This window comes from Triturus cristatus, chromosome 3_1 (genome assembly GCF_964204655.1).
Source record: "Triturus cristatus chromosome 3_1, aTriCri1.1, whole genome shotgun sequence".
NCBI classification, from domain to species: Eukaryota; Metazoa; Chordata; class Amphibia; order Caudata; family Salamandridae; genus Triturus; species Triturus cristatus.
The window spans coordinates 259,371,932-259,399,841 of NC_140583.1; the positions used below are offsets into that span (position 1 = coordinate 259,371,932).

General features: G+C 47.9%; 1 protein-coding gene across 7 annotated transcripts in view; it reads right to left on the minus strand.

Annotated features, from left to right (window-relative positions):
- Positions 1-27,910, minus strand: part of SIN3A (SIN3 transcription regulator family member A) — an 822,316-nt gene that overhangs the window by 421,383 nt on the left and 373,023 nt on the right. For all 7 annotated transcript variants that reach the window (XM_085643842.1, XM_085643840.1, XM_085643838.1 and 4 more), the window contains one exon: positions 649-767. In XM_085643842.1, coding sequence (XP_085499968.1) covers positions 649-767 — 119 coding nt within the window. The remainder of the gene's footprint in view (positions 1-648; positions 768-27,910) is intronic.

Sequence of the window (27,910 nt, forward strand, 5' to 3'; positions counted from 1 at the left end):
TCTCCTCAACCATTCAGGCAATTTTTCCGGGCCCTCTTCACTACAGGGCCCTACAGAGACTCAAAGCGAAAGAATGCCAGGGCAGAAGCAGAACAAGCATTAAAAATGCAATAGGTCTTGCCTTTTATTACGTTAAAGCCATTTGCTTTGCTATATAATACCATTAGCAAAGCAAATGGCTTTAACTTAATCAAAGGCGAGACCTATTGCATTTTCAGTGCTTGTTTTATGTTGTCTACAAGTTTGCTAGGGACTCAGTGCCTCCCCAACCTAAGAATAGAAGCAACCCAGGCATACTCAGTAAAGTCATGTTTTTCACAAGCAGACCACAAATAAATTGTGTATTACTAGACTGAGTTTAAATGAAAGTCTTCCAAATTATTTTAATCAGAACGTTTAGTATGGGTTCCACTTTATTTGAAAGAGAAAAAAAAACTCAGACAAACTAATTTTCTCAATTACCAGCCCTTAAGAGCATAATGCTCTAGTCATATAGCTAAGAATCTTCAGTGCTCAAAAGCAGAGCAGTCATTCAGTAATATGTTATAGGAAAGACAATTCGTAACATCCAGGCGTATACATATTCACTATGCCCTTTCAGTGTGATTTACAGAAGAAGAGTGGGGCTAGAGCACCACAAGTACTTACCCCAAGAAGGGCGAAACCAGCTGCACCAGCTCCCCTCGGGAGATCACTTCTTGGTTAAATATCACTAAGCAGCGCAGGAAGTTTTCATATGCTTCAACACTATGCAGAGCCTTTCGAACCTAGCAGAGTAGACATTCAAAGAGATGTTGGGAGGGTTTTCTTCTAAAGAGCTATGGGCCAAATGACATCAACATGGAAAACGCCATGGCTGCAAAATACAATTCAATTGAATCACTCTGCACTGGGCATCAAGCACAATCTTAACCTTTACTCTTGTTAGAGCACATTTAGAAGCAAAGTTCAATCTGCATACAGTTCGATCTTTCCATGGGCCAAGAGACCAGATTAGTCTTCAAGGTCGTTCAAACAATAACCTTCACTAAGCTCCCAAATGCATTTTGTACCCAAGGGGAGTAAAATATTTCTTACCTGCAACAATCCAGGAAATGTGGCTAATAACAGGGTTTTTTTTTTTGGTTTACAAAGAAAAATTACTTCATAGTGCCTCATCCTCAGAAAATGGCTTTTACTTAACCCTTCGTAACTGAGCAGGATGGCAGCAGAGGGTTAGATTAAACGTAATTAGCAAGATCAAAATGGGGCTAATGGATTTAATCTGCATTTGAGGACCAAGTGAATTTCAATAATTTCCTATGATGGATTTTGCCCCGAAGCCCATATTGGATGGAAAGTCTGAGCTTTAGTTCTTATAAGTGAAAAAAGACTATTTGTAATAACCCAAATGTTTTTCTACATTGAGCCCTTACTCCTCTGGAGCATTATATAATGTGCTCAAACTCGTTTTTCACATTTCTCTACACCTGAAGAAGTCAGACAGGGAAGACGACAGGGGAAATTAATGCTGAAAAAAACTGTATCCCGTCTGGACTACAGGGGTGCAAAGAGTGAGTCAGAGTTCCCACTGGCTTACTTAGATAAAACCTTCCTTTGATGGTGTCTGTTAGGACTTGAACATATTTTCCAGGACAGAAAGGAAAGATGTCCGGCCTACTGAACGATCTTGGGATTGATGTAGTGAAGGTGCTGGATCTCTGCCATGGGGAGTCTAGAGGCTAAGACTTACATGATGTAGGAAAGTGGATTACTATATGGTGAGGACAAGTGTCTACCTCAAAAGAAGAGGACACCACCTCCAGATGTAATGGTATGCAGATTTGTTGAGCACATTATCACCTGGGAGGGTATCCTGGCCCTGAGGAGGTGAGCCTAGCCAGACCTAGCGATTTTCCGGGACTATTCGGAAATCCTGGTCTTCAGCTTCTTGCGGAATTCAAGAAATGAGGATGAGGCGCTTTATGTAGTGGCAGGTCGTTCCATGCTTTAAGAGTGATGTAGGAGAAAGCTCAAACACCAGATCCTTTTTTTCTGTATGCGTGGGATGTGTGCAAGTAGGAGTCCGGACGAGCGGAGGTGTCTGGAAGGTTTGTGAAAGCAGATGCAATTGTTAAGGTATGCTGTGCAAGTGTTAGGTAGTGCCCAGAAAGTGAGGGTGAGGAGTTTGAATTGTACTCATTTGTGTATGGGGAACCACTGCACCACCTTCAGGTGTGTTGTAAGTGTAGTGTGGGAGTTTGAGAGTGTTACTGGCTACCGAGTTCAGAATGATCTGCAGCCTTCTGGCGATTTTTTTTTGGTGACCAGGGAGTGCGAGAATCTTTTGGGTGTTGATTGGGAGCCATTTGAAAATCTTCCTCAGAAGCTTCAGGATAGGGAAGTATGAGGCAGTGACTGTGTTGACTTCGGCAGTTATGTGGAGTTTGCTTTCGATCACCATCCAGAGGTTCTTGCAGTGAGTGGCGGGAGTCCGTTGCAGTGAGTTGTGGGAGCCAGTTGCAGTGGGTGGTGGGAGTCACTCCTAGCTCTGCTAGCCATCAGGTGGAGTCCCAAGGTGAAGTGCTCTTCCTGAAGATTGCAGTTTCGGTCTTGTTGTTGTTCAACTTCAGATAGTTGGTCTTCATCGAGTGGGGGATTTCAGTCATGCAAGCACTGAACTTGATCCAGGTACTGAGTGTATTTTACGCGAGGGAGAGAACGAGTCATCCGCATAGGAGAAGATGTTGATGTTGTGAGAGCGGATAATGCTGGCTAGAGAGATCAGTACCTCCACAATGCTGCAGATAAGGCTCTAGATTCTATGTACATGCATAGGTACCTCAACGTTTTACGTCAAGAAGTCCGACAACTTTAGAAACTCCCGCCAAGTATTTGTCACTTTTCTATATCAGAAAGGGTGTGCCTTTTCCAAGCAGGGGATCATAAGACAGGCAGTGGCTGGTACTTTCTACCCAGTGCGTCCATCCTCATGTCGAAGTCCAGGTCATTGCAAATTTCTATGCTGCCATTACCACCATCTAATCAACAATTTAAGATCTGAATGATCAGCTCTGCATATTCTTGCAGCTTTTTGAGAGGATGAAATCATAAGGACAGTGTCCATGAAGACCAGGAACCAGAATACTGTGGGTTTCGTTTAAAGAGACCACTTAGTTTTCCTCTTCTAAATTGTTTCTCCCCAATAAATGACATGAGGAGGGGGATTATTAAAAAGGGTTTGAGGAAGCAGTCCTGCTCAATTTTCAAATCTATTTGTAATTCCACATTTTGTGTTAATTTATTAACATCCATCTATTTAACAAGATTACAAAATGGGAAGCAAATGTTGCCTTGACAGACTTTATATTTTGATTTGTTTGGAGGGTTTATTTTTCTATTTCTAATTGTTTCAAAGGATAGCACATGAAGGAAGGAATATTAAGTGTTTATGGATTTCATGAAGTCAAATGGTCTTTATTCGGATAAAATATCCATAAAAGTACACGTCATCACCGCCAATAAGATATAAATATGCAATAGCATAGAACAAGAATTAAAAACAGGATCGATTTCATGACAATATTACTAATAACGTGGGCAGAGTGTGTAAAAATGGCAATAGAGTGCAAATAAATTCAATGTACATAACATGTAAACATGAAGATAACCTTGTAAGGCAAATTGTATAACAAGTAAGGAAAATGCTACTTACCAGTATGCATCTGTTCTTGGCATGTAGAGCAGCAGAGTTGTACACTATGCACAGATCACCATCTGGTGTTGGGCTCGGATGCTTGCACATTGTTGTCTTGGAAGAGTCTTTTGTAGTCACGAGATCGGGGACTCCTCCCTTGGACGATAGTGCGCATGGGCATCGGCTCCATCCTCAGATTGTTTTTCGCCATAATGGGAAATGGAGTCAGTAAGAAGTCCATGTGAATGTATCTAATTAAGATAACACTGGAACAGATACAGGTTCCGGGGAGGCGGGTGGGCGTGTACAACTCTGCAGCTCTACATGCCAAGAACAGATGCATACTGGTAAGTAGCATTTTCCGTTCGAGACATATGAGCTCCAGATTGTACACTATGCATAGACTGTACAGCAGTGTCTCCCCTAGCGGTGGTCACCTGTATCTGTTGCACTAGTTTGAAAAAGTGTTTTAAGAACAGCCTAGCCACGAGAAGCTTGTTGCTCACCCTGCACGTCAACACAATATGGTTTGGTGACGGTGTGTGGTGTAGACCATGTTGCTGCTTTGCAGATGTCAACTAAGGGAATGTTCCCTGAGAATGCCATGTAAGCCCCTAGTTTGCGTGTTGAATGCGCTCTAGGGGGATTTGTCAATGTGCGTTTAGCCTTTTGATAGCATATTTGAATGCATTTTACTATCCACCTCGCGATCCCAGCTTTGGAGATGGGGTTACCTTTATGAGGTGGGGAGAAGGCTACAAACAGTTGTTTTGTCTTACTGAAGGGCTTAGTCCTGTCAATGTAATAAAGTAGGGCTCTTTTGACGTCTGGGTTTTGGAAAAACACCGGTAACTTAACTGACTGGTTAAGATGAAAACCGGAGATTACTTTGGGAAGGAATTTTGGATTTGTTCTGAGAACCTATTTATTACGATGTATTTGTAAGAATGGTTCTTGTATGGTTAAAGCCTGGATCTCACTTATTCTTCTGAGAGAGGTAATTGCGACAAGGAAAGCTACTTTCCATGTGAGGAACTGAAGTTCACATTTATGTAGAGGTTCAAATGGGGGACCCATGAGTCTGGTAAGAACAATGTTTAAATTACACACCAGAGAGGGTGGCAGTCTGGGAGGAATTATTCTTTTAAGGTCCTCCATAAAGGTTTTAATTGCAGGTACTCTAAATAGTGACAAGTGTTGTCTGTTTTGTAAATAAGCAGCAAGTGCTACTAGATGTAATCGTATGGATGGATATGCTAGATTATATCTTTGCAAGTGTAGCAAATAGCAAATGATGTCTTAGATTGAAGCATCTAGTGGATCAATCTTATTGTTATTGCAGTAGATGACAAATCTTTTCCATTTAGCTGCATAGCAAGCTCTAGTAGTAGGGTGTCTGGCTTCTTTAATGATGTTCATACAGTCCGGCGGAGGGTTAAGGTAACCTAACTCTAGGACTTCAGGAGCCAGATCGCTAGATTCAGTTGACCTGGATCGGGGTGTCTTATCTCTCCATGGTTCTGCGTTAGCAATGTTGAGGAGAGGCGTAGTTTTTGGTGTGAAACTACTGAGAGTTATAGTAGTGTTGTGAACCACGGATGCCGTGCCCATGTGGGAGCCACCAGGATCATCTTGAGAGACTGTTTGTCTGAGCTTGCGTACTACTAGGGGAATCAATGGGAGTGGCGGAAAAGCTTACGCAAATCTGCCTGACCAGTTCATCCATATCGCATTGCCTTTGGACAACGGGTGTGGAAACCTGGCGGCGAAGGTTGGGCTTTTTGCATTTCCGTGAGTGGCGAACAGATCTAGGTCTGGTTGACCCCACATTTGGAAAAATGGTTCAATAACTTGGGGATGAAGTTCCCATTCGTGTATCTGCTGTGTGTCGACTTAGCAGATCCGCAATTTGATTGTGAACTCCTGGAAGATGTTCTGCCGGAAGGTATATGCTTTGTGGAATGGCCCATCTCCAAATGGTTTGTGCGAGCTGGGACAGCTGCAAAGAATGTGCTTCCTTGTTTCTGTATGTAATACATGGCTGTCATGTTGTCCGTCCGGACTAGGACAGTATTGTGCAGTAGATGTACTTGGAATGATTTTAGTGCTAGAAATATTGCAGTAATTCTAGGGGATTTATGTGGAGCACTTTCTGCTGCATGGTCCATTTCCCTTGAATCGTGTGGTTTAGGAGATGGGCTCCCCAGTCGGTGAGTGATGCGTCTGCTGTTAGCACTATCTGTGGAACCGGCTCGACTAACGGCCGCCCTTTGGAAAGGTTTTGTGTGTTCCACCACTGCAGAGAGCGATGTGTGCGGCTGTCCACCAACACCAGATCTGTAAGTTGACCTCGAGCCTGGTTCCACTGACGTGCTAGGCATTCCTGTAAGGGGCGCATCTGAAGTCTTGCATGAGGTACCATGAAGATGCAAGAGGCAATCATCCCTATGAATACCCTTGCTGGGAGGGAATGCTGTGGTTGAAATCTGGAAAGTAGTGTTTGCATACTGGCTATCCTGGCTGGATTGGGATATGCTAGAGCTCTGGGGGTGTCTAATGTGGCCCCTGGCCCCTAGATACTGATGTATGTGGGAGGGCTGAAGATTTGACTTGGGGTAGTTTACTGTGAATCCCAAGTCGTGTAGCAGTTGGATGGTTTGATGAGTGTGATGAACACACCGATTGAATGACTTGGCTTTTATTACCCAGTCGTCGAGATATGGAAAGACATGGATTTGTCGTCTTCTCAAGTGTGCTGCTACCACTGCAAGTAACTTTGTGAACACTCTGGGTGCGGTGGTCACCCCGAATAGAAGGACTTTGAACTGATAGTGTTGTCCGTCCACTATGAACCTTAGATACTTTCTGTGACCAGGGTGTATGGGAATGTGGAAGTAGGCGTCCTTGAGATCTAAGGTGGCAAGGAAGTCGCCTTGTTGAAGTAGTGGGAGGACCTGGTGGAGAGTGATCATATGAAAATGATCTGATTGGATATAGAGATTGAGGGGTCTGAGGTCGAGTATTGGCCGTAGGGTCCCGTCCTTTTTGGGGATTAGGAAATACAGTGAGTAAACCCCTGTTCCTTGATACTGTAAGGGAACTAGTTCTATTGCCTGCTTTTGAAGCAGTGAGAGAAACTCTTGTTTTGAGGTGTTCCGTGGACATTGAACGCTGTTTGGGTGGTATGGTGGGTGGGGTTGCTGTAAGCTCCAGGCAGGAACCATACTGGACAATTTGTCTTACCCACTTGTCTGTTGTGATGGAATCCCAGACAGATAGGAACTGTGAGAGTCGCCCTCCGACTGGAGTGGAATGGTCTGGAGGGAGTGGAGGCAAGTCACTGTTTATTAGTGGGGGAGGCGCGAGTGTTGTTGTTACCTCGGTCTCTCCCTTTGTCGTCATTTCCCCTGTATCCGCCTCTAAAATATCCTCTGTTGGGGGATGTTTGCGTGGTGTTTTTGTAGGAAGAGGAGGCGGTGTCTGTTCCAATGTTTTTGGATGCTCCTCTATAGAAGGAGCGACGAATGAAACCACGTGTGGGTGGAGACTGTTATGCTCCCATAGATTTAGCAGTCTCTGTGTCCTTTTTCATCTTCTCTGGAGTGGTATCTACAGCCGGTCCAAAAGGTTGTTCCTGATTGAATGGCTGGTTGAGGATAGTGGTTTGTACCTCCTGTTTAAATCCTGAGATGCGTAACCAGGCATGTCGTCTGAGTAGCACACTAGTGTTAATGGACCTAGAGACTGTGTCAGCTGCATCAAGGGCACACTTGATTGAAGCGTTAGTTATTAATTGGCCTTCTTGAATTAAATCATTTGCCTGGCTTTTGTATTGGTCAGGGAAATTTTGTAATAGGGCTTCTAGTTGGTCATAGTGAGCCCTATCGTACCTAGCAAGTAATGCTTGGGTGTTGGCTATGCACCAGTGATTAGCTGCTTGGGCAGCAACTCTTTTGCAAGAAGCATCTAGCAACTTAGATTCCTTATCCGGAGGTGGTGCGTCACCGGAGGTTTGTGAGTTGGCACTTTTCCTAGCGTTAGTTACCACTAGTGAGTCTAAGAGTAGCTGCCCTTTGATGTAGGTGGGATCATCGGGAGCAGGTTTATATTTTTTGTCTATCCTGGGATTGAGAATTCTAGCTCTCACAGGGTTTTTGAATATGTCGGGGGCATGTTTAATGACCCCTTTTAGCATTGGCAGGATTTGGACAGTTTTCTGTGACTGTTCAAAGGTGTCTAGGAGGAAGTCATCGTCTGCAGGGTCTGAATGCATCTGAACACCATGGTAGACAGCAGCACTATTTACAAGCTGACCAAAGCCAATATGGTCATCTGGTGGAGATGGCTTTGTTGGATATGGCTGGGGATCCGGGAGGTCTGGGGGATCTATTGGGTCATCATAATCGTCCCAATCCTCCTGTGGTACATCCGTGTCATCATCAGGGTCAGTGAAAGGGTCATCATCGTCATCCTGCGGTGGTGGTGAATGTGGTGGAAGTGTTGGAGGCTGTGGAGGAGAGACAGGCTTAGGAGGGAGTACAGGCTCAGGAGGAAGGACAGGAGAAGAGGGTCTTATAGGTGAAGTGGTACAGTCTTTTCTTCACGGGCACTGCAGGAGTGTCTGGTGTGTCCAGCGTCCTCTTTTTCTGTGGAACAGCAGCCACATGTCCTGTTTTGGAGTCTATATGGAGTTACTTCTGCTTCGGATCGACAGGATCCGATCGAAAAAGTTCTTCCTCCTCGGTAACCGCTTTCGGCGCCGACTTCTTTAGGCACGTGCGGGGTTTGGACTTCTGCTCCGAGGCCTTAGGAGGGGGTTTGGGGTCCTTTGGTTTGGCTATGGAGACGGAAACCTTTTTCGGTTCCTAAGGCTTTGGTTTCGGATCCGATGGCTTTTCTTTCGGCGTCGAGGTAGTCGGTGCCGACTTCTTTTTGGGAGTAGGTTGCTCTCCCGTCTTCGGTGCCGAAGGCACCTGCGGGACACTGAGATATGGTTTGCACGTTCCCGAGCTACTGGAAGGCTTGTCCTTTATCTTCGGAGCTGGGCCCGGGGCTTCTGAAGCTTGTTTTCGGTCGCGACTTGGGCCAGCACACGAATTCTTGAACAGGACCTTCTTTGTTTCGGCTTGAGTTGGGGTAGGGGCAGTTGTACTCACTCGTTGACCAGGAGTGATGTGGTCATCTGAGTTGTCTGCTTCGGACACGATTGCCAGGTCCTCAGAATCCATCGGGGCCTTCATCGAAGATGTCCACTGGTGCCGGAGCTGCTCGCTCCGCCATGATGTGTTGTAGGGCCCAGGCGATCATGGATGGTTTTCTTGGATCGAAAACAGGCACAGGCCAGGCAATTGTTCTTGTCGTGCTCGGGCGAGAGACACAGGTTACAGACCTTGTGATGGTCACTGTGTGGGAATTTCACTCCACACTGGGGGCATTTTTTGAAGGGAGTCCTTTCCATGAGCTGTAGGCCCAAACGGCGGTGAAAGGCCCAGCGGCCCACGTCGAAGACTAGAATCGAGTAGCTCAGATGCATGTCGAAGATCACGCAATCGAAAACAATACCGTCAAGTTGTAGATAGTTTGCGCGTCGGAAAGGTTTGGAGAATAAGGTGCCAAACCGGAGCGCAAAAGTTACATCCGAACCCATTGGCGGAAAAAATCTAAGGATGGAGTCAATGCCCATGCGCACTATCGTCCAAGGGAGGAGTCACTTATCTCGTGACTACAAAAGACTCTTCCAAGACAACAATAACGTACAAGCATCCGAGCCCAACACCAGATGACGATCTATGCATAGTGTACAATCTGCAGCTCATATGCTTCGAAACTTACTTTTCCTTTTTAGCCAAAGGTAAAGGTGTTCTCTTCCAGGGGTATACTCATCAAGCCATAAGCACCCATTTGTGCATAACATGCTAAAGAAAATAAATGAAGACGCAGGAATGGAGTCTTTGTTCTCGTGTATTGCTGGCTAACCGGAGTCACAACAACTTGCAAATGTCCATATCCAACACTAGATGGCAGGAGTACGCATAGCAAATGTATCCACACCACTGTAAGCTACAACAAATAGTTACAGGGTAAATGAAAGTTGTATTAACTTTACTGCTCTGTAAAAATAAGGCATGAAATGAACTTCAATGCTTGGGCTTTAGACTGAGTTAAAACTGACTGCCACCTAAAGAATTCCTGAAGCTACCCTTGCCCCACTGTGAACAATACTATTATTCCCTTATTTTTTCTGCTTGGTGAGCAAGGTTCTCTTTCAGGGATGCTCATCAATAGTCATTAGCACTGAATAGTCCCACCCACATGCGAGACCCCAGAGCATTTACAAAATACATATCTGTGTGTGTAGCCCAAAACATGTACATGGTACCTTCAAACATACATATGTACATGTATATTGTGAGAAAGTGGGTTTCTGTTGCAGTAAACCACCTCCCCCTTTTTTTTTTGCTGCCAGACTACTAATCCTCTTTGACTTGAGGTGCTCTGGGGCCCCGCCAATCAGGACCCCAGGACCAGTGTTCCCTCCCTGAAGTCTGAATTGAAGCCTAAACCCAATTGGCATCTCTGGCCACAGGTCAGCCCCAGGTAAATGGTAACATAGGTATCCAGGGCACTGAGACCAGAGAAGACCCCTAAGGGGTGCAGCACTTCTTGTTCCACCCTTAGAGGCCCTGTACCCTGACACAAACACACACACTGCCTCTGCAGGCTGAGTGTCTGGGTGCAGAACAAAACACCAAGACTACATGGCACACATCCGTGTGTGCCATGCCCACAAACCACTGTCCTGGCATACATCAGTCACCCCTCTAGCCGGGTGCCCTATGCCAGTGGTGAGGGTACAGGTGCATGAGTCCTGTACCCCTACAGTGCCCAGGTCCATTCCTGGGCCCTGTAAGTGCAGTGTTGCCATTAATAGTATATGGTGCTGGGAGGTTGACATTACGAACTCCACAGCACCATGATGGCTACACTTAAGACTGAGAAGTTTGTTATCAAACTTCTCAGCACATTAAACCCACACTGATGTCAGTGTGGGATTTAATGTACAATGCACGACAGAAGGCATCTTAGAGATGCCCCCTGAACCTAACCTACAATCCACGTCTTGTCTGAGGGGCTGCCTAGGCTGCCACACAGCAGACATGTTGCTGGACCCCTGGGTAGAGAGCCATCCGCTCTCCTGGGCCTGCAACAATGCACATCCTGGGCGAGGTGCTAGTCTCCTCCCCCAGGATGGGCAGGGGAAGCTTCAAAGGCATGTCGCCTTTGTGAGCTTCTCCAGGCCACTTGCTGTACTCAGCAACTGGTCCCCACCGGTTCTGACCCCCACTTGGCGGGAAGACTGGCGGGAAACCCCAAGGAAGGAAAGGGGGTGTGCCAGCCTCTACCAACCCCACCCATCAGGTGGGGGAGGCGAGGTGAAGCACATCTCCGGGCTCTCGCCATCTTGAAGATGGGAAGCCCTGCCCAATCAGGACTAGGCTACTGCCCCCCTCCCACAGGAGAGGGACAGGATAGGGGGTGTACCCATCCCAGGGAAGGGACCCATTGGTCCCTGCCCTTTACCTACCTGTAACGCCCCTAAATTTAGTATTTAGGGGCACCCTGAACCCTTCCTCAGATCCAGATTCTGAAACAAGCAAGAAGATCAAGAAACAAGAAGACCTGCTGTGCAGCTGCTAACAAGAGGAAGACACCAACTGATTTGGTCCCAGCCCTACAGGCCGGTCCACCCTCGACACTGCTTTTGCTAAACCCCGGCGTCTCCAGTGGTCAGCAACCTCAAAAACCCCGGAGGACCTGACTGCCTTGTGACTAACTGGGAATCCCACGAGCAGTGGTACTGCTCAAAGCAAGTAACAAGCCCATGGCATCAGCCAGTAACCGCGACTCCTGCACACTCTGCACCCGCCAAGCCTGGCCTGTGCCGGAATGAACAAAGACCACGAGGACGTCCCCCCAGCGACTGTGACCCCGAATCCAGCACCCAAGGCCCCACCTAGACGCTCCTGACGACGCCTGCAGCCTCAGAACCAGGGACCCCTCCAACGGTGCCCAGCAGAGGGTAAGATGTCCCGACGTCAAAAGGCACCCCTGCACCCGGCGACCTGCAGCCCTATGTGCCCAACTCCTGGGTGCCTACCTATCCTCCAACTTCCCAACTTACCTCTCGAAGTAGTGGTCGCACCTGAAGAATCTTCGTCCCCGAGCTTGCAGCCTTTGTTCGTCACTGAGCTTCTCCATTGAAATCCATTGAGCGCCCGGAGGCTCAAAAGCACCCTGCATCCAGCCGCCCGAGTACCCCTAGCAGTGCAACCTCTATTCTAATCTACTTCCCCACTTGTCCAGGAGCCCTGCTCCCACAGCCGCGTGGCCTGCTAGCCAACAGCCACCAACCAAAGGCCCCCCCATAGGATAACATTGGGCCTAACTCACTCTGCACCCGGCTGCCCCTGTGCCGCTGAGGGTGTAACAACTTTACCTACCTGACCCTGGAAGACCGCCGAGTCTATGCCCAGAACCTTAACTCCGCCAGTCGAGTACTTACCGAAAAGCCGATAACTCACTTTTCTTCCATAGGGTAACATTGACTGGTTTCACTTGGAAATTCTTCTAAGTGTCGAGTTTTTAAACTTTAAAATATTAATCTACAATCAGCCGAATAACGAAAACAAATTTACCCAGCTGCTATCTGGAGAGATACCAGTGCTAGATCTTGGTGCCCAGCACTGACCCTGCAAAGTAATTACAACCGTACTTACCGCCAATTTGATTTTCCTCCACAGGATAACACTGCCTGGTTTTTACCAGAAATTCTTCTAAGTGTCGATTTTGCAAACTTACAAATATTCGGTAAAAATCGCCTGTATAACAAAAACGCATTCTTTCAACTGTTTACAGGAGATGCACCAGTGCTGGATCCAGGATCCAACCCTGAGTAAGAAAAAGTACCGATAACCCTACTTACCTGCTTAGTGAACTTTCCTCCAATAGGATAACATTGGTGATTCTATGTGAAAAAGTTTAAGTGTCAACTTTTAAAATACAATTATATTCCTTAAAAATCACAACTGTAACCAAAACGTTTTTACTCAACTGTTTACAGGAGATGTCCCAGGACTGAATCTAGGATCCAGTCCTTGTAGGAAAGTGGCTCTATACATACTGTTCCCAAATAGGTAGTGTGTATACGGTCCACAGTCCCCAGAGTTTTGACAGAGGCTAAAGTTAGATATAACCTTACTCTCTAAAGTGGTAGCTTGGTCGAGCAGTAAGGCAGTATTAGAGGACAGTGTAAAGCATTTGTTGTACACACTCAGTCAGCAAATGGTCTCACACACTCAATAACTGAACTCTAGGCCAATGGCTTATTTATAAAAAATATATGCTGGTTTTATTTTAGAACCAACAATAGGTATTAAAATATACTTTCTCAGAATGAGATGCTTTAGTTAAATACCTTGCAAAGGACAATTGACTTGGAATGCAATAGTTACAGTTTGTTGCAATAGGCAACACAATTTCAAACACAATAATACATTGAGCTCAATGGGAATTTTAAGTTATATGCAATTGATTACTTTCAGGATTACTTTTCTAACTCCAGGACTGGATCCTAGATTCAGCCCTGGGACAGTTCTTGGAAACGAGCAAATACTTTTTAGTTACTGTTGTGATTTTAAGCAATATTTTGCTATTTTAAAAGTTGACAGAAACATTTTCTGATCAAATTACCAATGTTATCCTATGGAAGGAAATTCACTTAGCAAGTAAGTGGGGTTATGGTTACTTTTTCTAGGGCAGTGTTGGATCCTGGATCCAGCACTAGTGTACCACCTGTAAGCAGTTGAGAAACTGCGTTTTAAGTTATACAGGCAATTTTTACGGAATATTTATAAGTTTGCAAAATCGAAACTTAGAAGAAATTTCACAGAAAAACAGTCAGTTTCCTAAGGAAGAAATTTCGAGTTACGGGTAAAGTATGTTCTCGTTACTTTGGTAATCCAGTGCTGGGCTTCTAGGCTCAGTACTGGGACATCTATCTAAAACAAGTAATTACGTTTTCACAGTTGGTACGTTTTTTAAAGAATATTTGTAGTTTGCAAAAATCAACACTTAGAAGAAATGTCACAGAAAAACAGTCAATGGTTTCCTATGGGAGAAAATTTAGTTAGTGGCAAGTACGGTTGGGAGTACTTTTCTGGGTCAGTGCTGGGCACCAAGATCCAGCACTGGGATCTCTCCTAATAGCAGGTGAGTATTTCCGTTTGTTATTCGGTTGATTTTAGATGAATATTTTAAATATTAGAAACTCCATACTTAGAAGAAATTTCAGAAGAAGCCAGTCAATGTTACCCTATGTAAGAAAAGTGATCTGCTTTTGGGTAAATACTCGACTGGCAGAGTTAAGGTTCTGGGCACAGACTCAGGGGTCTCCCAGGGTCAGGTAAGTACAGTTGTTACACCCTCAGCGGCACAGGGGCAGCCGGGTGCAGAGGGAGTTAGGCCCAATGTTATCCTATGGGAGGCAGGGGGGCCTTGGTTGGTGGCTGCTGACTAGCAGGCCACGCGGCTGTGGGAGCTGGGCTCCTGGTCACTTGCTCAGGGCAAATGGGGAAGTAGGTAGGAATAGAAGTTGCACTGCCAGGGCCACTCGGGCGGCTAGGTGCAGGGTGCTTTTGAGCCTTCTGGCGCTTAATGGATTGCAATGGGAAAGCTCAAGGACAAACAAAGACTGCAAGTTCGGGGACGAAAATTCTTCAGGTGAGCCCACCACTTCAAGAGGTAAGTTGGGTAGTTGGAGGATAGGTAGGTACCCAGGAGTCGGGCACAGGGGGCCGCAGGGCGCCGGGGTGCCTTTTGGTGTCGGGAAATCTTACTCTCTGTTGATCGCGGTTGGAGGGGGGTCCCTGGTTCTGTGGCTGCAGGCGTCGTCAGGAACGTCGAGGTGGGTCCTTGGGTGCCGGATTCGGGGTCACAGTCGCCGGGGGGACGTCCACGGGGTCTTTGTCCACTCCAGCACAGGCCAGGCTTGGCGGGTGCAGAGTGTGCAGGGTTCATGGTTCCTGGCTGATGCCAGGGGTTAGGTACTTGCTTTGAGCAGAGCCACTGCTCGTGGGAGTCCAGATGCTCAGAGTCCCAAGGTAGCCAGGTCCTCCGGGGTTTGTGAGGTTGCTGGCCACAGGAGGTGCCGGGATTTAGCAGGAGCAGGTTTGAGGGTCAACAGGCCGGTCGGGCTGGGGCCAAAGCAGTTGGTGTCTTCCTCTTCTTAGCACCTACACGGCCGGTCTTCTTGCTTCTTGATCTTCTTTGCTGTTTCGGAATCTGGAATCTACGGAAAGTAGGTTCAGGGTGCCCCTAAATACTAAATTTAGGGGCGTTACAGGTAGGTAAAGGGCAGGGACCACTGGGTCCATGTCCTGGGGTGGGTACACCCCCTATCCTGCCACTCTCCTGTGGGAGGGAGGCAGTGGCCTAGTCCTGATTGGATAGGGCTCCCCATCTTCAAGATGGTGAGGGCCTGGGGATGTGCTTCACCTCGCCTCCCCACCTGAGGGGTGGGGTTGGCAGGGCTGGCACATCCCCTGTACTTACTATTGAGGTTCCGGCCAGTGTTCCTGCCAGAGTGGGGTTTTAGAACCAGTAGGGGCCAGTTGCTGAGTACAGCAAGTGGCCTGGAGAAGCTCACAAAGGCGACATGCCTTTGAAGCTTCCCCTGCCCATTCTGGTGGAGGAGACCTAGCACCTCGCCCAGGATGTGCGTTGTTGCAGGCCCCAGAGAGCTGATGGCTTTCTACCCAGGGGTCTAGCAACATGTCTGCTGGGTGGCAGCCTAGGCAGCCCCTCAGACAAGACGTAGGTTAGGTTCAGGGGGTATCTCTAAGATGCCCTCTGTTGTACATTAAATCCCACACTGGCATCAGTGCAGGTTTAATGTGCTGAGAAGTTTGATACCAAACTTCTCAGTCTTCAGTATTGCCATCATGGTGCTGTGGAGTTCGTGTTTGACGAGCTCCCAGCACTATATACTCTCAAATGGCTGCACTGCACTTACAGTGCCCATGAATGGACCTGGGTACTGTAGGGGCACAGGGCTCATGCTCCTGTGCCCACACCACTGGAATAGGGCACCCAGCTAGAGGGGTGGCTGATGTATGCCAGGGCAGTGTAGGTTGTGGGCATGTCACACAGGGATGTGTGCCATGTCGACTCTGTTTTGTCTTGTACCCAGACACTCAGCCTGCAAGGGCAGTGTGTTTGTGTCAGGGTACAGTGCCTCTAAGGGTGGCACAATAAGTGATGCAGCCCTTAGGGGCCTCCCCTGGACACAAGGCCCTGGGTACCTAGGGTGCCATATACCAGGGGCTGACATGTGGCCAGAGTTTGCCAATTTGGGTTTTAGGGAAGGAACCTAGGCCCTGGGCACCTGATTTGCAGGAGTCCAGGGCACACTCAGTCAAAGTACATTCAGCAAAAAGTGGGGGCATATCATGCAAGAAAGATGGCACTTTCTCACAGTACTGTGGTAAGACAAAAAAATCCAAAAAGTAATCAATTGCATTTAACTAGAAATTCCCATTGAGCTCAATGTTATATTGTGTTTGAAATTGTGTTGCCTATTGCAACAACTAACTATTGCATTCAAAATTCTATTGCCTATTGAAAAGTATTTATCTAAAGAATCTCCTTCTGAGAAACTATATTTTGATACCTATTGTTGGTTTTAAAATAAAACAACCATATATTTTTATATACAAACCATTGGCCTAAAGTTCAGTTGTTGAGTGTGTGAGACCATTTGCTGACTGTGTACAACAAATGCTTTACACTGTCCTCTGATACTGCCTTACTGCTCGACCAAGCTACCACTTTAGAGAGTAAGGTTATATCTAACTTAAGCCTCTGCCAGACCTCTGGGGACTGTGGACTCTGTGCACACTGTACCTATTTGAGAATAGTATATACAGAGCCACTTTCTTACAGCCCCCCAAAAACCTGTCCAGGAGGGTGGGCCCAGAGACACCTCACAACCTAAGCAAGGGTACCAAGGCAAGAATTGGGACCCCAACAGAGTCTGGCGTCACAACTGCCAAACGGCAGGACATCACACTAAGGACCCTAGCTGTTCTAAAAACAAGGCCCCTAGTGCAGCCCCAGGCGTTACTACTGTGACTCCAGGGGTTGCCAGTGTAGCATGGGAGGAAGGTTCCTCAGATGAGGAGCCTTCAACTGGAGTATGGGCCCAAACGGTAAGCTGGAAATTCCAGAGGGGAGTAGACACTTCCACCACCTACTGGTGAACGGGATTCCAGCCACTGCCTTGAGAGACACCTGTGCCAGTCACACATGCCAGGTTAGTTCTCTCAAACCAATATATCCCAGGGGAAACCAGAAGAGTAAGGACTGTGCCAGGGGGAGTCACTGTTAGGCCTGTGACTGTAGTGCCCCTAGAGGTAGCTGGGTGCCTTAGATGGAGAAAGGTGGTAGTCAGTAGGGACCTCCACCTGGATTGTCTCCTTGGGAATGAACACCCAGGGGTTGGTCTCAACCAAAGGGGGGTACTGGGCCAGTGCCAGACCTCACCCAAGAAACCTGGGGGGGCTGAACCTGCAGTTAGTGCAGCCAAGCCCCACAAGAAAAAGAGGAAGAAGTGTAGGAAAGGTAGGCAACTGTTAGCCACAGTTCGAGGGGGCCAGGGAGATTCTATCCCAATAAGGGAGAATCCCAAAATTGGCACTGGTAAAGTGCCCCCTAGCCAACAAAAAGACTTGACTACTCAGGCAACTGTCCTGACTGGTGGCTCCTCAGCTGGCAGAACAAAGGGTGGAAGAAGGGTGTTGACTACCAAGTGTGGTGACCCCCTCCATAAAACAGCAGACACGCCTCCCCAACCCAAGAAAGCCTGTGAGTTAGCTATGTCACCTATCAGGGAAGAGCTAAAAGAAAGCCCACTGACCCTATTGGTCATGGTGGGGTTGCTCAAGTTGTGGGCAACCTCTGTGGGTAAGCTGGGCCTTGCCCCAGCTAAGTTAGAATTTGCAGAAGTGGGCACCTCTGAACCCAAACTAAAAAGATGGGGTGAGGACACTAAAGAGCTAGTTCCCATTCGTGTATCTGCTGTGTGTCGACTTAGCAGATCCGCAATTTGATTGTGAACTCCTGGAAGATGTTCTGCCAGAAGGTATATGCTTTGTGGAATGGCCCATCTCCAAATGGTTTGTGCGAGCTGGGACAGCTGCAAAGAATGTGCTTCCTTGTTTCTGTATGTAATACATGGCTGTCATGTTGTCCGTCCGGACTAGGACAGTATTGTGCAGTAGATGTACTTGGAATGATTTTAGTGCTAGAAATATTGCAGTAATTCTAGGGGATTGATGTGGAGCACTTTCTGCTGCATGGTCCATTTCCCTTGAATCGTGTGGTTTAGGAGATGGGCTCCCCAGTCGGTGAGTGATGCGTCTGCTGTTAGCACTATCTGTGGAACCGGCTCGACTAACGGCCGCCCTTTGGAAAGGTTTTGTGTGTTCCACCACTGCAGAGAGCGATGTGTGCGGCTGTCCACCAACACCAGATCTGTAAGTTGACCTCGAGCCTGGTTCCACTGACGTGCTAGGCATTCCTGTAAGGGGCGCATCTGAAGTCTTGCATGAGGTACCATGAAGATGCAAGAGGCAATCATCCCTATGAATACCCTTGCTGGGAGGGAATGCTGTGGTTGAAATCTGGAAAGTAGTGTTTGCATACTGGCTATCCTGGCTGGATTGGGATATGCTAGAGCTCTGGGGGTGTCTAATGTGGCCCCTGGCCCCTAGATACTGACGTATGTGGGAGGGCTGAAGATTTGACTTGGGGTAGTTTACTGTGAATCCCAAGTCGTGTAGCAGTTGGATGGTTTGATGAGTGTGATGAACACACCGATTGAATGACTTGGCTTTTATTACCCAGTCGTCGAGATATGGAAAGACATGGATTTGTCGTCTTCTCAAGTGTGCTGCTACCACTGCAAGTAACTTTGTGAACACTCTGGGTGCGGTGGTCACCCCGAATAGAAGGACTTTGAACTGATAGTGTTGTCCGTCCACTATGAACCTTAGATACTTTCTGTGACCAGGGTGTATGGGAATGTGGAAGTAGGCGTCCTTGAGATCTAAGGTGGCAAGGAAGTCGCCTTGTTGAAGTAGTGGGAGGACCTGGTGGAGAGTGATCATATGAAAATGATCTGATTGGATATAGAGATTGAGGGGTCTGAGGTCGAGTATTGGCCGTAGGGTCCCGTCCTTTTTGGGGATTAGGAAATACAGTGAGTAAAACCCTGTTCCTTGATACTGTAAGGGAACTAGTTCTATTGCCTGCTTTTGAAGCAGTGAGAGAAACTCTTGTTTTGAGGTGTTCCGTGGACATTGAACGCTGTTTGGGTGGTATGGTGGGTGGGGTTGCTGTAAGCTCCAGGCAGGAACCATACTGGACAATTTGTCTTACCCACTGGTCTGTTGTGATGGAATCCCAGACAGATAGGAACTGTGAGAGTCGCCCTCCGACTGGAGTGGAATGGTCTGGAGGGAGTGGAGGCAAGTCACTGTTTATTAGTGGGGGAGGCGCGAGTGTTGTTGTTACCTCGGTCTCTCCCTTTGTCGTCATTTCCCCTGTATCCGCCTCTAAAATATCCTCTGTTGGGGGATGTTTGCGTGGTGTTTTTGTAGGAAGAGGAGGCGGTGTCTGTTCCAATGTTTTTGGATGCTCCTCTATAGAAGGAGCGACGAATGAAACCACGTGTGGATGGAGACTGTTATGCTCCCATAGATTTAGCAGTCTCTGTGTCCTTTTTCATCTTCTCTAGAGTGGTATCTACAGCCGGTCCAAAAGGTTGTTCCTGATTGAATGGCTGGTTGAGGATAGTGGTTTGTACCTCCTGTTTAAATCCTGAGATGCGTAACCAGGCATGTCGTCTGAGTAGCACACTAGTGTTAATGGACCTAGAGACTGTGTCAGCTGCATCAAGGGTACACTTGATTGAAGCATTAGTTATTAATTGGCCTTCTTGAATTAAATCATTTGCCTGGCTTTTGTATTGGTCAGGGAAATTTTGTAATAGGGCTTCTAGTTGGTCATAGTGAGCCCTATCGTACCTAGCAAGTAATGCTTGGGTGTTGGCTATGCACCAGTGATTAGCTGCTTGGGCAGCAACTCTTTTGCAAGAAGCATCTAGCAACTTAGATTCCTTATCCGGAGGTGGGGCGTCACCGGAGGTTTGTGAGTTGGCACTTTTCCTAGCGTTAGTTACCACTAGTGAGTCTAAGAGTAGCTGCCCTTTGATGTAGGTGGGATCATCGGGGGCAGGTTTATATTTTTTGTCTATCCTGGGATTGAGAATTCTAGCTCTCACAGGGTTTTTGAGTATGTCGGGGGCATGTTTAATGACCCCTTTTAGCATTGGCAGGATTTGGACAGTTTTCTGTGACTGTTCAAAGGTGTCTAGGAGGAAGTCATCGTCTGCAGGGTCTGAATGCATCAGAACACCATGGTAGACAGCAGCTCTATTTACAAGCTGACCAAAGCCAATATGGTCATCTGGTGGAGATGGCTTTGTTGGATATGGCTGGGGATCCGGGAGGTCTGGGGGATCTATTGGGTCATCATAATCGTCCCAATCCTCCTGTGGTACATCCGTGTCATCATCAGGGTCAGTGAAAGGGTCATCATCGTCATCCTGCGGTGGTGGTGAATGTGGTGGAAGTGTTGGAGGCTGTGGAGGAGAGACAGGCTTAGGAGGGAGTACAGGCTCAGGAGGAAGGACAGGAGAAGAGGGTCTTATAGGTGAAGTGGTACAGTCTTTTCTTCACAGGCACTGCAGTAGTGTCTGGTGTGTCCAGCGTCCTCTTTTTCTGTGGAACAGCAGCCACATGTCCTGTTTTGGAGTCTATATGGAGTTTCTTCTGCTTCGGATCGACAGGATCCGATCGAAAAAGTTCTTCCTCCTCGGTAACCGCTTTCGGCGCCGACTTCTTTAGGCACGTGCGGGGTTTGGACTTCTGCTCCGAGGCCTTAGGAGGGAGTTTGGGGTCCTTTGGTTTGGCTATGGAGACGGAAACCTTTTTCGGTTCCTAAGGCTTTGGTTTCGGATCCGATGGCTTTTCTTTCGGCGTCGAGGTAGTCGGTGCCGACTTCTTTTTGGGAGTAGGTTGCTCTCCCGTCTTCGGTGCCGAAGGCACCTGCGGGACACTGAGATATGGTTTGCACGTTCCCGAGCTACTGGAAGGCTTGTCCTTTATCTTCGGAGCCGGGCCCGGGGCTTCTGAAGCTTGTTTTCGGTCGCGACTTGGGCCAGCACACGAATTCTTGAACAGGACCTTCTTTGTTTCGGCTTGAGTTGGGGTAGGGGCAGTTGTACTCACTCGTTGACCAGGAGTGATGTGGTCATCTGAGTTGTCTGCTTCGGACACGATTGCCAGGTCCTCAGAATCCATCGGGGCCTTCATCGAAGATGTCCACTGGTGCCGGAGCTGCTCGCTCCGCCATGATGTGTTGTAGGGCCCAGGCGATCATGGATGGTTTTCTTGGATCGAAAACAGGCACAGGCCAGGCAATTGTTCTTGTCGTGCTCGGGCGAGAGACACAGGTTACAGACCTTGTGATGGTCACTGTGTGAGAATTTCACTCCACATTGGGGGCATTTTTTGAAGGGAGTCCTTTCCATGAGCTGTAGGCCCAAACGGCGTCGAAAGGCCCAGCGGCCCACGTCGAAGACTAGAATCGAGTAGCTCAGATGCATGTCGAAGATCACGCAATCGAAAACAATACCGTCAAGTTGTAGATAGTTTGCGCGTCGGAAAGGTTTGGAGAATAAGGTGCCAAACCGGAGCGCAAAAGTTACATCCGAACCCAATGGCGGAAAAAATCTAAGGATGGAGTCAATGCCCATGCGCACCATCGTCCAAGGGAGGAGTCACCTATCTCGTGACTACAAAAGACTCTTCCAAGACAACAATAACGTACAAGCATCCGAGCCCAACACCAGATGACGATCTATGCATAGTGTACAATCTGCAGCTCATATGCTTCGAAACTTACTTTTCCTTTTTAGCCAAAGGTAAAGGTGTTCTCTTCCAGGGGTATACTCATCAAGCCATAAGCACCCATTTGTGCATAACATGCTAAAGAAAATAAATGAAGACGCAGGAATGGAGTCTTTGTTCTGGTGTATTGCTGGCTAACCGGAGTCACAACAACTTGCAAATGTCCATATCCAACACTAGATGGCAGGAGTACGCATAGCAAATGTATCCACACCACTGTAAGCTACAACAAATAGTTACAGGGTAAATAAAAGTTTTATTAACTTTACTGCTCTGTAAAAATAAGGCATGAAATGAACTTCAATGCTTGGGCTTTAGACTGAGTTAAAACTGACTCTGCCACCTAAAGAATTCCTGAAGCTACCCTTGCCCCACTGTGAACAATACTATTATTCCCTTATTTTTTCTGCTTGGTGAGCAAGGTTCTCTTTCAGGGATACTCATCAATAGTCATTAGCACTGAATAGTCCCACCCACATGCGAGACCCCAGAGCATTTACAAAATACATATCTGTGTGTGTAGCCCAAAACATGTACATGGTACCTTCAAACATACATATGTACATGTATATTGTGAGAAAGTGGGTTTCTGTTGCAGTAAACCACCTCCCCCTTTTTTTTTTGCTGCCAGACTACTAATCCTCTTTGACTTGAGGTGCTCTGGGGCCCTGCCAATCAGGACCCCAGGACCAGTGTTCCCTCCCTGAAGTCTGAATTGAAGCCTAAACCCAATTGGCATCTCTGGCCACAGGTCAGCCCCAGGTAAATGGTAACATAGGTATCCAGGGCACTGAGACCAGAGAAGACCCCTAAGGGGTGCAGCACTTCTTGTTCCACCCTTAGAGGCCCTGTACCCTGACACAAACACACACACTGCCTCTGCAGGCTGAGTGTCTGGGTGCAGAACAAAACACCAAGACGACATGGCACACATCCCTGTGTGCCATGCCCACAAACCACTGTCCTGGCATACATCAGTCACCCCTCTAGCCGGGTGCCCTATGCCAGTGGTGAGGGTACAGGTGCATGAGTCCTGTACCCCTACAGTGCCCAGGTCCATTCCTGGGCCCTGTAAGTGCAGTGTTGCCATTAATAGTATATGGTGCTGGGAGGTTGACATTACGAACTCCACAGCACCATGATGGCTACACTTAAGACTGAGAAGTTTGTTATCAAACTTCTCAGCACATTAAACCCACACTGATGTCAGTGTGGGATTTAATGTACAATGCACGACAGAAGGCATCTTAGAGATGCCCCCTGAACCTAACCTACAATCCACGTCTTGTCTGAGGGGCTGCCTAGGCTGCCACACAGCAGACATGTTGCTGGACCCCTGGGTAGAGAGCCATCCGCTCTCCTGGGCCTGCAACAATGCACATCCTGGGCGAGGTGCTAGTCTCCTCCCCCAGGATGGGCAGGGGAAGCTTCAAAGGCATGTCGCCTTTGTGAGCTTCTCCAGGCCACTTGCTGTACTCAGCAACTGGTCCCCACCGGTTCTGACCCCCACTTGGCGGGAAGACTGGCGGGAAACCCCAAGGAAGGAAAGGGGGTGTGCCAGCCTCTACCAACCCCACCCATCAGGTGGGGGAGGCGAGGTGAAGCACATCTCCGGGCTCTCGCCATCTTGAAGATGGGAAGCCCTGCCCAATCAGGACTAGGCTACTGCCCCCCTCCCACAGGAGAGGGACAGGATAGGGGGTGTACCCATCCCAGGGAAGGGACCCATTGGTCCCTGCCTTTTACCTACCTGTAACGCCCCTAACTTTAGTATTTAGGGGCACCCTGAACCCTTCCTCAGATCCAGATTCTGAAACAAGCAAGAAGATCAAGAAACAAGAAGACCTGCTGTGCAGCTGCTAACAAGAGGAAGACACCAACTGATTTGGTCCCAGCCCTACAGGCCGGTCAACCCTCGACCTTGCTTTTGCTAAACCCCGGCGTCTCCAGTGGTCAGCAACCTCAAAAACCCCGGAGGACCCGACTGCCTTGTGACTAACTGGGAATCCCACGAGCAGTGGTACTGCTCAAAGCAAGTAACAAGCCCATGGCATCAGCCAGTAACCGCGACTCCTGCACACTCTGCACCCGCCAAGCCTGGCCTGTGCCGGAATGAACAAAGACCACGAGGACGTCCCCCCAGCGACTGTGACCCCGAATCCAGCACCCAAGGCCCCACCTAGACGCTCCTGACAACGCCTGCAGCCTCAGAACCAGGGATCCCTCCAACGGTGCCCAGCAGAGGGTAAGATGTCCCGACGTCAAAAGGCACCCCTGCACCCGGCGACCTGCAGCCCTATGTGCCCAACTCCTGGGTGCCTACCTATCCTCCAACTTCCCAACTTACCTCTCGAAGTAGTGGTCGCACCTGAAGAATCTTCGTCCCCGAGCTTGCAGCCTTTGTTCGTCACTGAGCTTCTCCATTGAAATCCATTGAGCGCCCGGAGGCTCAAAAGCACCCTGCATCCAGCCGCCCGAGTACCCCTAGCAGTGCAACCTCTATTCTAATCTACTTCCCCACTTGTCCAGGAGCCCTGCTCCCACAGCCGCGTGGCCTGCTAGCCAGCAGCCACCAACCAAAGGCCCCCCCATAGGATAACATTGGGCCTAACTCACTCTGCACCCGGCTGCCCCTGTGCCGCTGAGGGTGTAACAACTTTACCTACCTGACCCTGGAAGACCGCCGAGTCTATGCCCAGAACCTTAACTCCGCCAGTCGAGTACTTACCGAAAAGCCGATAACTCACTTTTCTTCCATAGGGTAACATTGACTGGTTTCACTTGGAAATTCTTCTAAGTGTCGAGTTTTTAAACTTTAAAATATTAATCTACAATCAGCCGAATAACGAAAACAAATTTACCCAGCTGCTATCTGGAGAGATACCAGTGCTAGATCTTGGTGCCCAGCACTGACCCTGCAAAGTAATTACAACCGTACTTACCGCCAATTTGATTTTCCTCCACAGGATAACACTGCCTGGTTTTTACCAGAAATTCTTCTAAGTGTCGATTTTGCAAACTTACAAATATTCGGTAAAAATCGCCTGTATAACAAAAACGCATTCTTTCAACTGTTTACAGGAGATGCACCAGTGCTGGATCCAGGATCCAACCCTGAGTAAGAAAAAGTACCGATAACCCTACTTACCTGCTTAGTGAACTTTCCTCCAATAGGATAACATTGGTGATTCTATGTGAAAAAGTTTAAGTGTCAACTTTTAAAATACAATTATATTCCTTAAAAATCACAACTGTAACCAAAACGTTTTTACTCAACTGTTTACAGGAGATGTCTGACTGAATCTAGGATCCAGTCCTTGTAGGAAAGTGGCTCTATACATACTGTTCCCAAATAGGTAGTGTGTATACGGTCCACAGTCCCCAGAGTTTTGACAGAGGCTAAAGTTAGATATAACCTTACTCTCTAAAGTGGTAGCTTGGTCGAGCAGTAAGGCAGTATTAGAGGACAGTGTAAAGCATTTGTTGTACACACTCAGTCAGCAAATGGTCTCACACACTCAATAACTGAACTCTAGGCCAATGGCTTATTTATAAAAAATATATGCTGGTTTTATTTTAGAACCAACAATAGGTATTAAAATATACTTTCTCAGAATGAGATGCTTTAGTTAAATACCTTGCAAAGGACAATTGACTTGGAATGCAATAGTTACAGTTTGTTGCAATAGGCAACACAATTTCAAACACAATAATACATTGAGCTCAATGGGAATTTTAAGTTATATGCAATTGATTACTTTCAGGATTACTTTTCTAACTCCAGGACTGGATCCTAGATTCAGCCCTGGGACAGTTCTTGGAAACGAGCAAATACTTTTTAGTTACTGTTGTGATTTTAAGCAATATTTTGCTATTTTAAAAGTTGACAGAAACATTTTCTGATCAAATTACCAATGTTATCCTATGGAAGGAAATTCACTTAGCAAGTAAGTGGGGTTATGGTTACTTTTTCTAGGGCAGTGTTGGATCCTGGATCCAGCACTAGTGTACCACCTGTAAGCAGTTGAGAAACTGCGTTTTAAGTTATACAGGCAATTTTTACGGAATATTTATAAGTTTGCAAAATCGAAACTTAGAAGAAATTTCACAGAAAAACAGTCAGTTTCCTAAGGAAGAAATTTCGAGTTACGGGTAAAGTATGTTCTCGTTACTTTGGTAATCCAGTGCTGGGCTTCTAGGCTCAGTACTGGGACATCTATCTAAAACAAGTAATTACGTTTTCACAGTTGGTACGTTTTTTAAAGAATATTTGTAGTTTGCAAAAATCAACACTTAGAAGAAATGTCACAGAAAAACAGTCAATGGTTTCCTATGGGAGAAAATTTAGTTAGTGGCAAGTACGGTTGGGAGTACTTTTCTGGGTCAGTGCTGGGCACCAAGATCCAGCACTGGGATCTCTCCTAATAGCAGGTGAGTATTTCCGTTTGTTATTCGGTTGATTTTAGATGAATATTTTAAATATTAGAAACTCCATACTTAGAAGAAATTTCAGAAGAAGCCAGTCAATGTTACCCTATGTAAGAAAAGTGATCTGCTTTTGGGTAAATACTCGACTGGCAGAGTTAAGGTTCTGGGCACAGACTCAGGGGTCTCCCAGGGTCAGGTAAGTACAGTTGTTACACCCTCAGCGGCACAGGGGCAGCCGGGTGCAGAGGGAGTTAGGCCCAATGTTATCCTATGGGAGGCAGGGGGGCCTTGGTTGGTGGCTGCTGACTAGCAGGCCACGCGGCTGTGGGAGCTGGGCTCCTGGTCACTTGCTCAGGGCAAATGGGGAAGTAGGTAGGAATAGAAGTTGCACTGCCAGGGCCACTCGGGCGGCTAGGTGCAGGGTGCTTTTGAGCCTTCTGGCGCTTAATGGATTGCAATGGGAAAGCTCAAGGACAAACAAAGACTGCAAGTTCGGGGACGAAAATTCTTCAGGTGAGCCCACCACTTCAAGAGGTAAGTTGGGTAGTTGGAGGATAGGTAGGTACCCAGGAGTCGGGCACAGGGGGCCGCAGGGCGCCGGGGTGCCTTTTGGTGTCGGGAAATCTTACTCTCTGTTGATCGCGGTTGGAGGGGGGTCCCTGGTTCTGTGGCTGCAGGCGTCGTCAGGAACGTCGAGGTGGGTCCTTGGGTGCCGGATTCGGGGTCACAGTCGCCGGGGGGACGTCCACGGGGTCTTTGTCCACTCCAGCACAGGCCAGGCTTGGCGGGTGCAGAGTGTGCAGGGTTCATGGTTCCTGGCTGATGCCAGGGGTTAGGTACTTGCTTTGAGCAGAGCCACTGCTCGTGGGAGTCCAGATGCTCAGAGTCCCAAGGTAGCCAGGTCCTCCGGGGTTTGTGAGGTTGCTGGCCACAGGAGGTGCCGGGATTTAGCAGGAGCAGGTTTGAGGGTCAACAGGCCGGTCGGGCTGGGGCCAAAGCAGTTGGTGTCTTCCTCTTCTTAGCACCTACACGGCCGGTCTTCTTGCTTCTTGATCTTCTTTGCTGTTTCGGAATCTGGAATCTACGGAAAGTAGGTTCAGGGTGCCCCTAAATACTAAATTTAGGGGCGTTACAGGTAGGTAAAGGGCAGGGACCACTGGGTCCATGTCCTGGGGTGGGTACACCCCCTATCCTGCCACTCTCCTGTGGGAGGGAGGCAGTGGCCTAGTCCTGATTGGATAGGGCTCCCCATCTTCAAGATGGTGAGGGCCTGGGGATGTGCTTCACCTCGCCTCCCCCACCTGAGGGGTGGGGTTGGCAGGGCTGGCACATCCCCTGTACTTACTATTGAGGTTCCGGCCAGTGTTCCTGCCAGAGTGGGGTTTTAGAACCAGTAGGGGCCAGTTGCTGAGTACAGCAAGTGGCCTGGAGAAGCTCACAAAGGCGACATGCCTTTGAAGCTTCCCCTGCCCATTCTGGTGGAGGAGACCTAGCACCTCGCCCAGGATGTGCGTTGTTGCAGGCCCCAGAGAGCTGATGGCTTTCTACCCAGGGGTCTAGCAACATGTCTGCTGGGTGGCAGCCTAGGCAGCCCCTCAGACAAGACGTAGGTTAGGTTCAGGGGGTATCTCTAAGATGCCCTCTGTTGTACATTAAATCCCACACTGGCATCAGTGCAGGTTTAATGTGCTGAGAAGTTTGATACCAAACTTCTCAG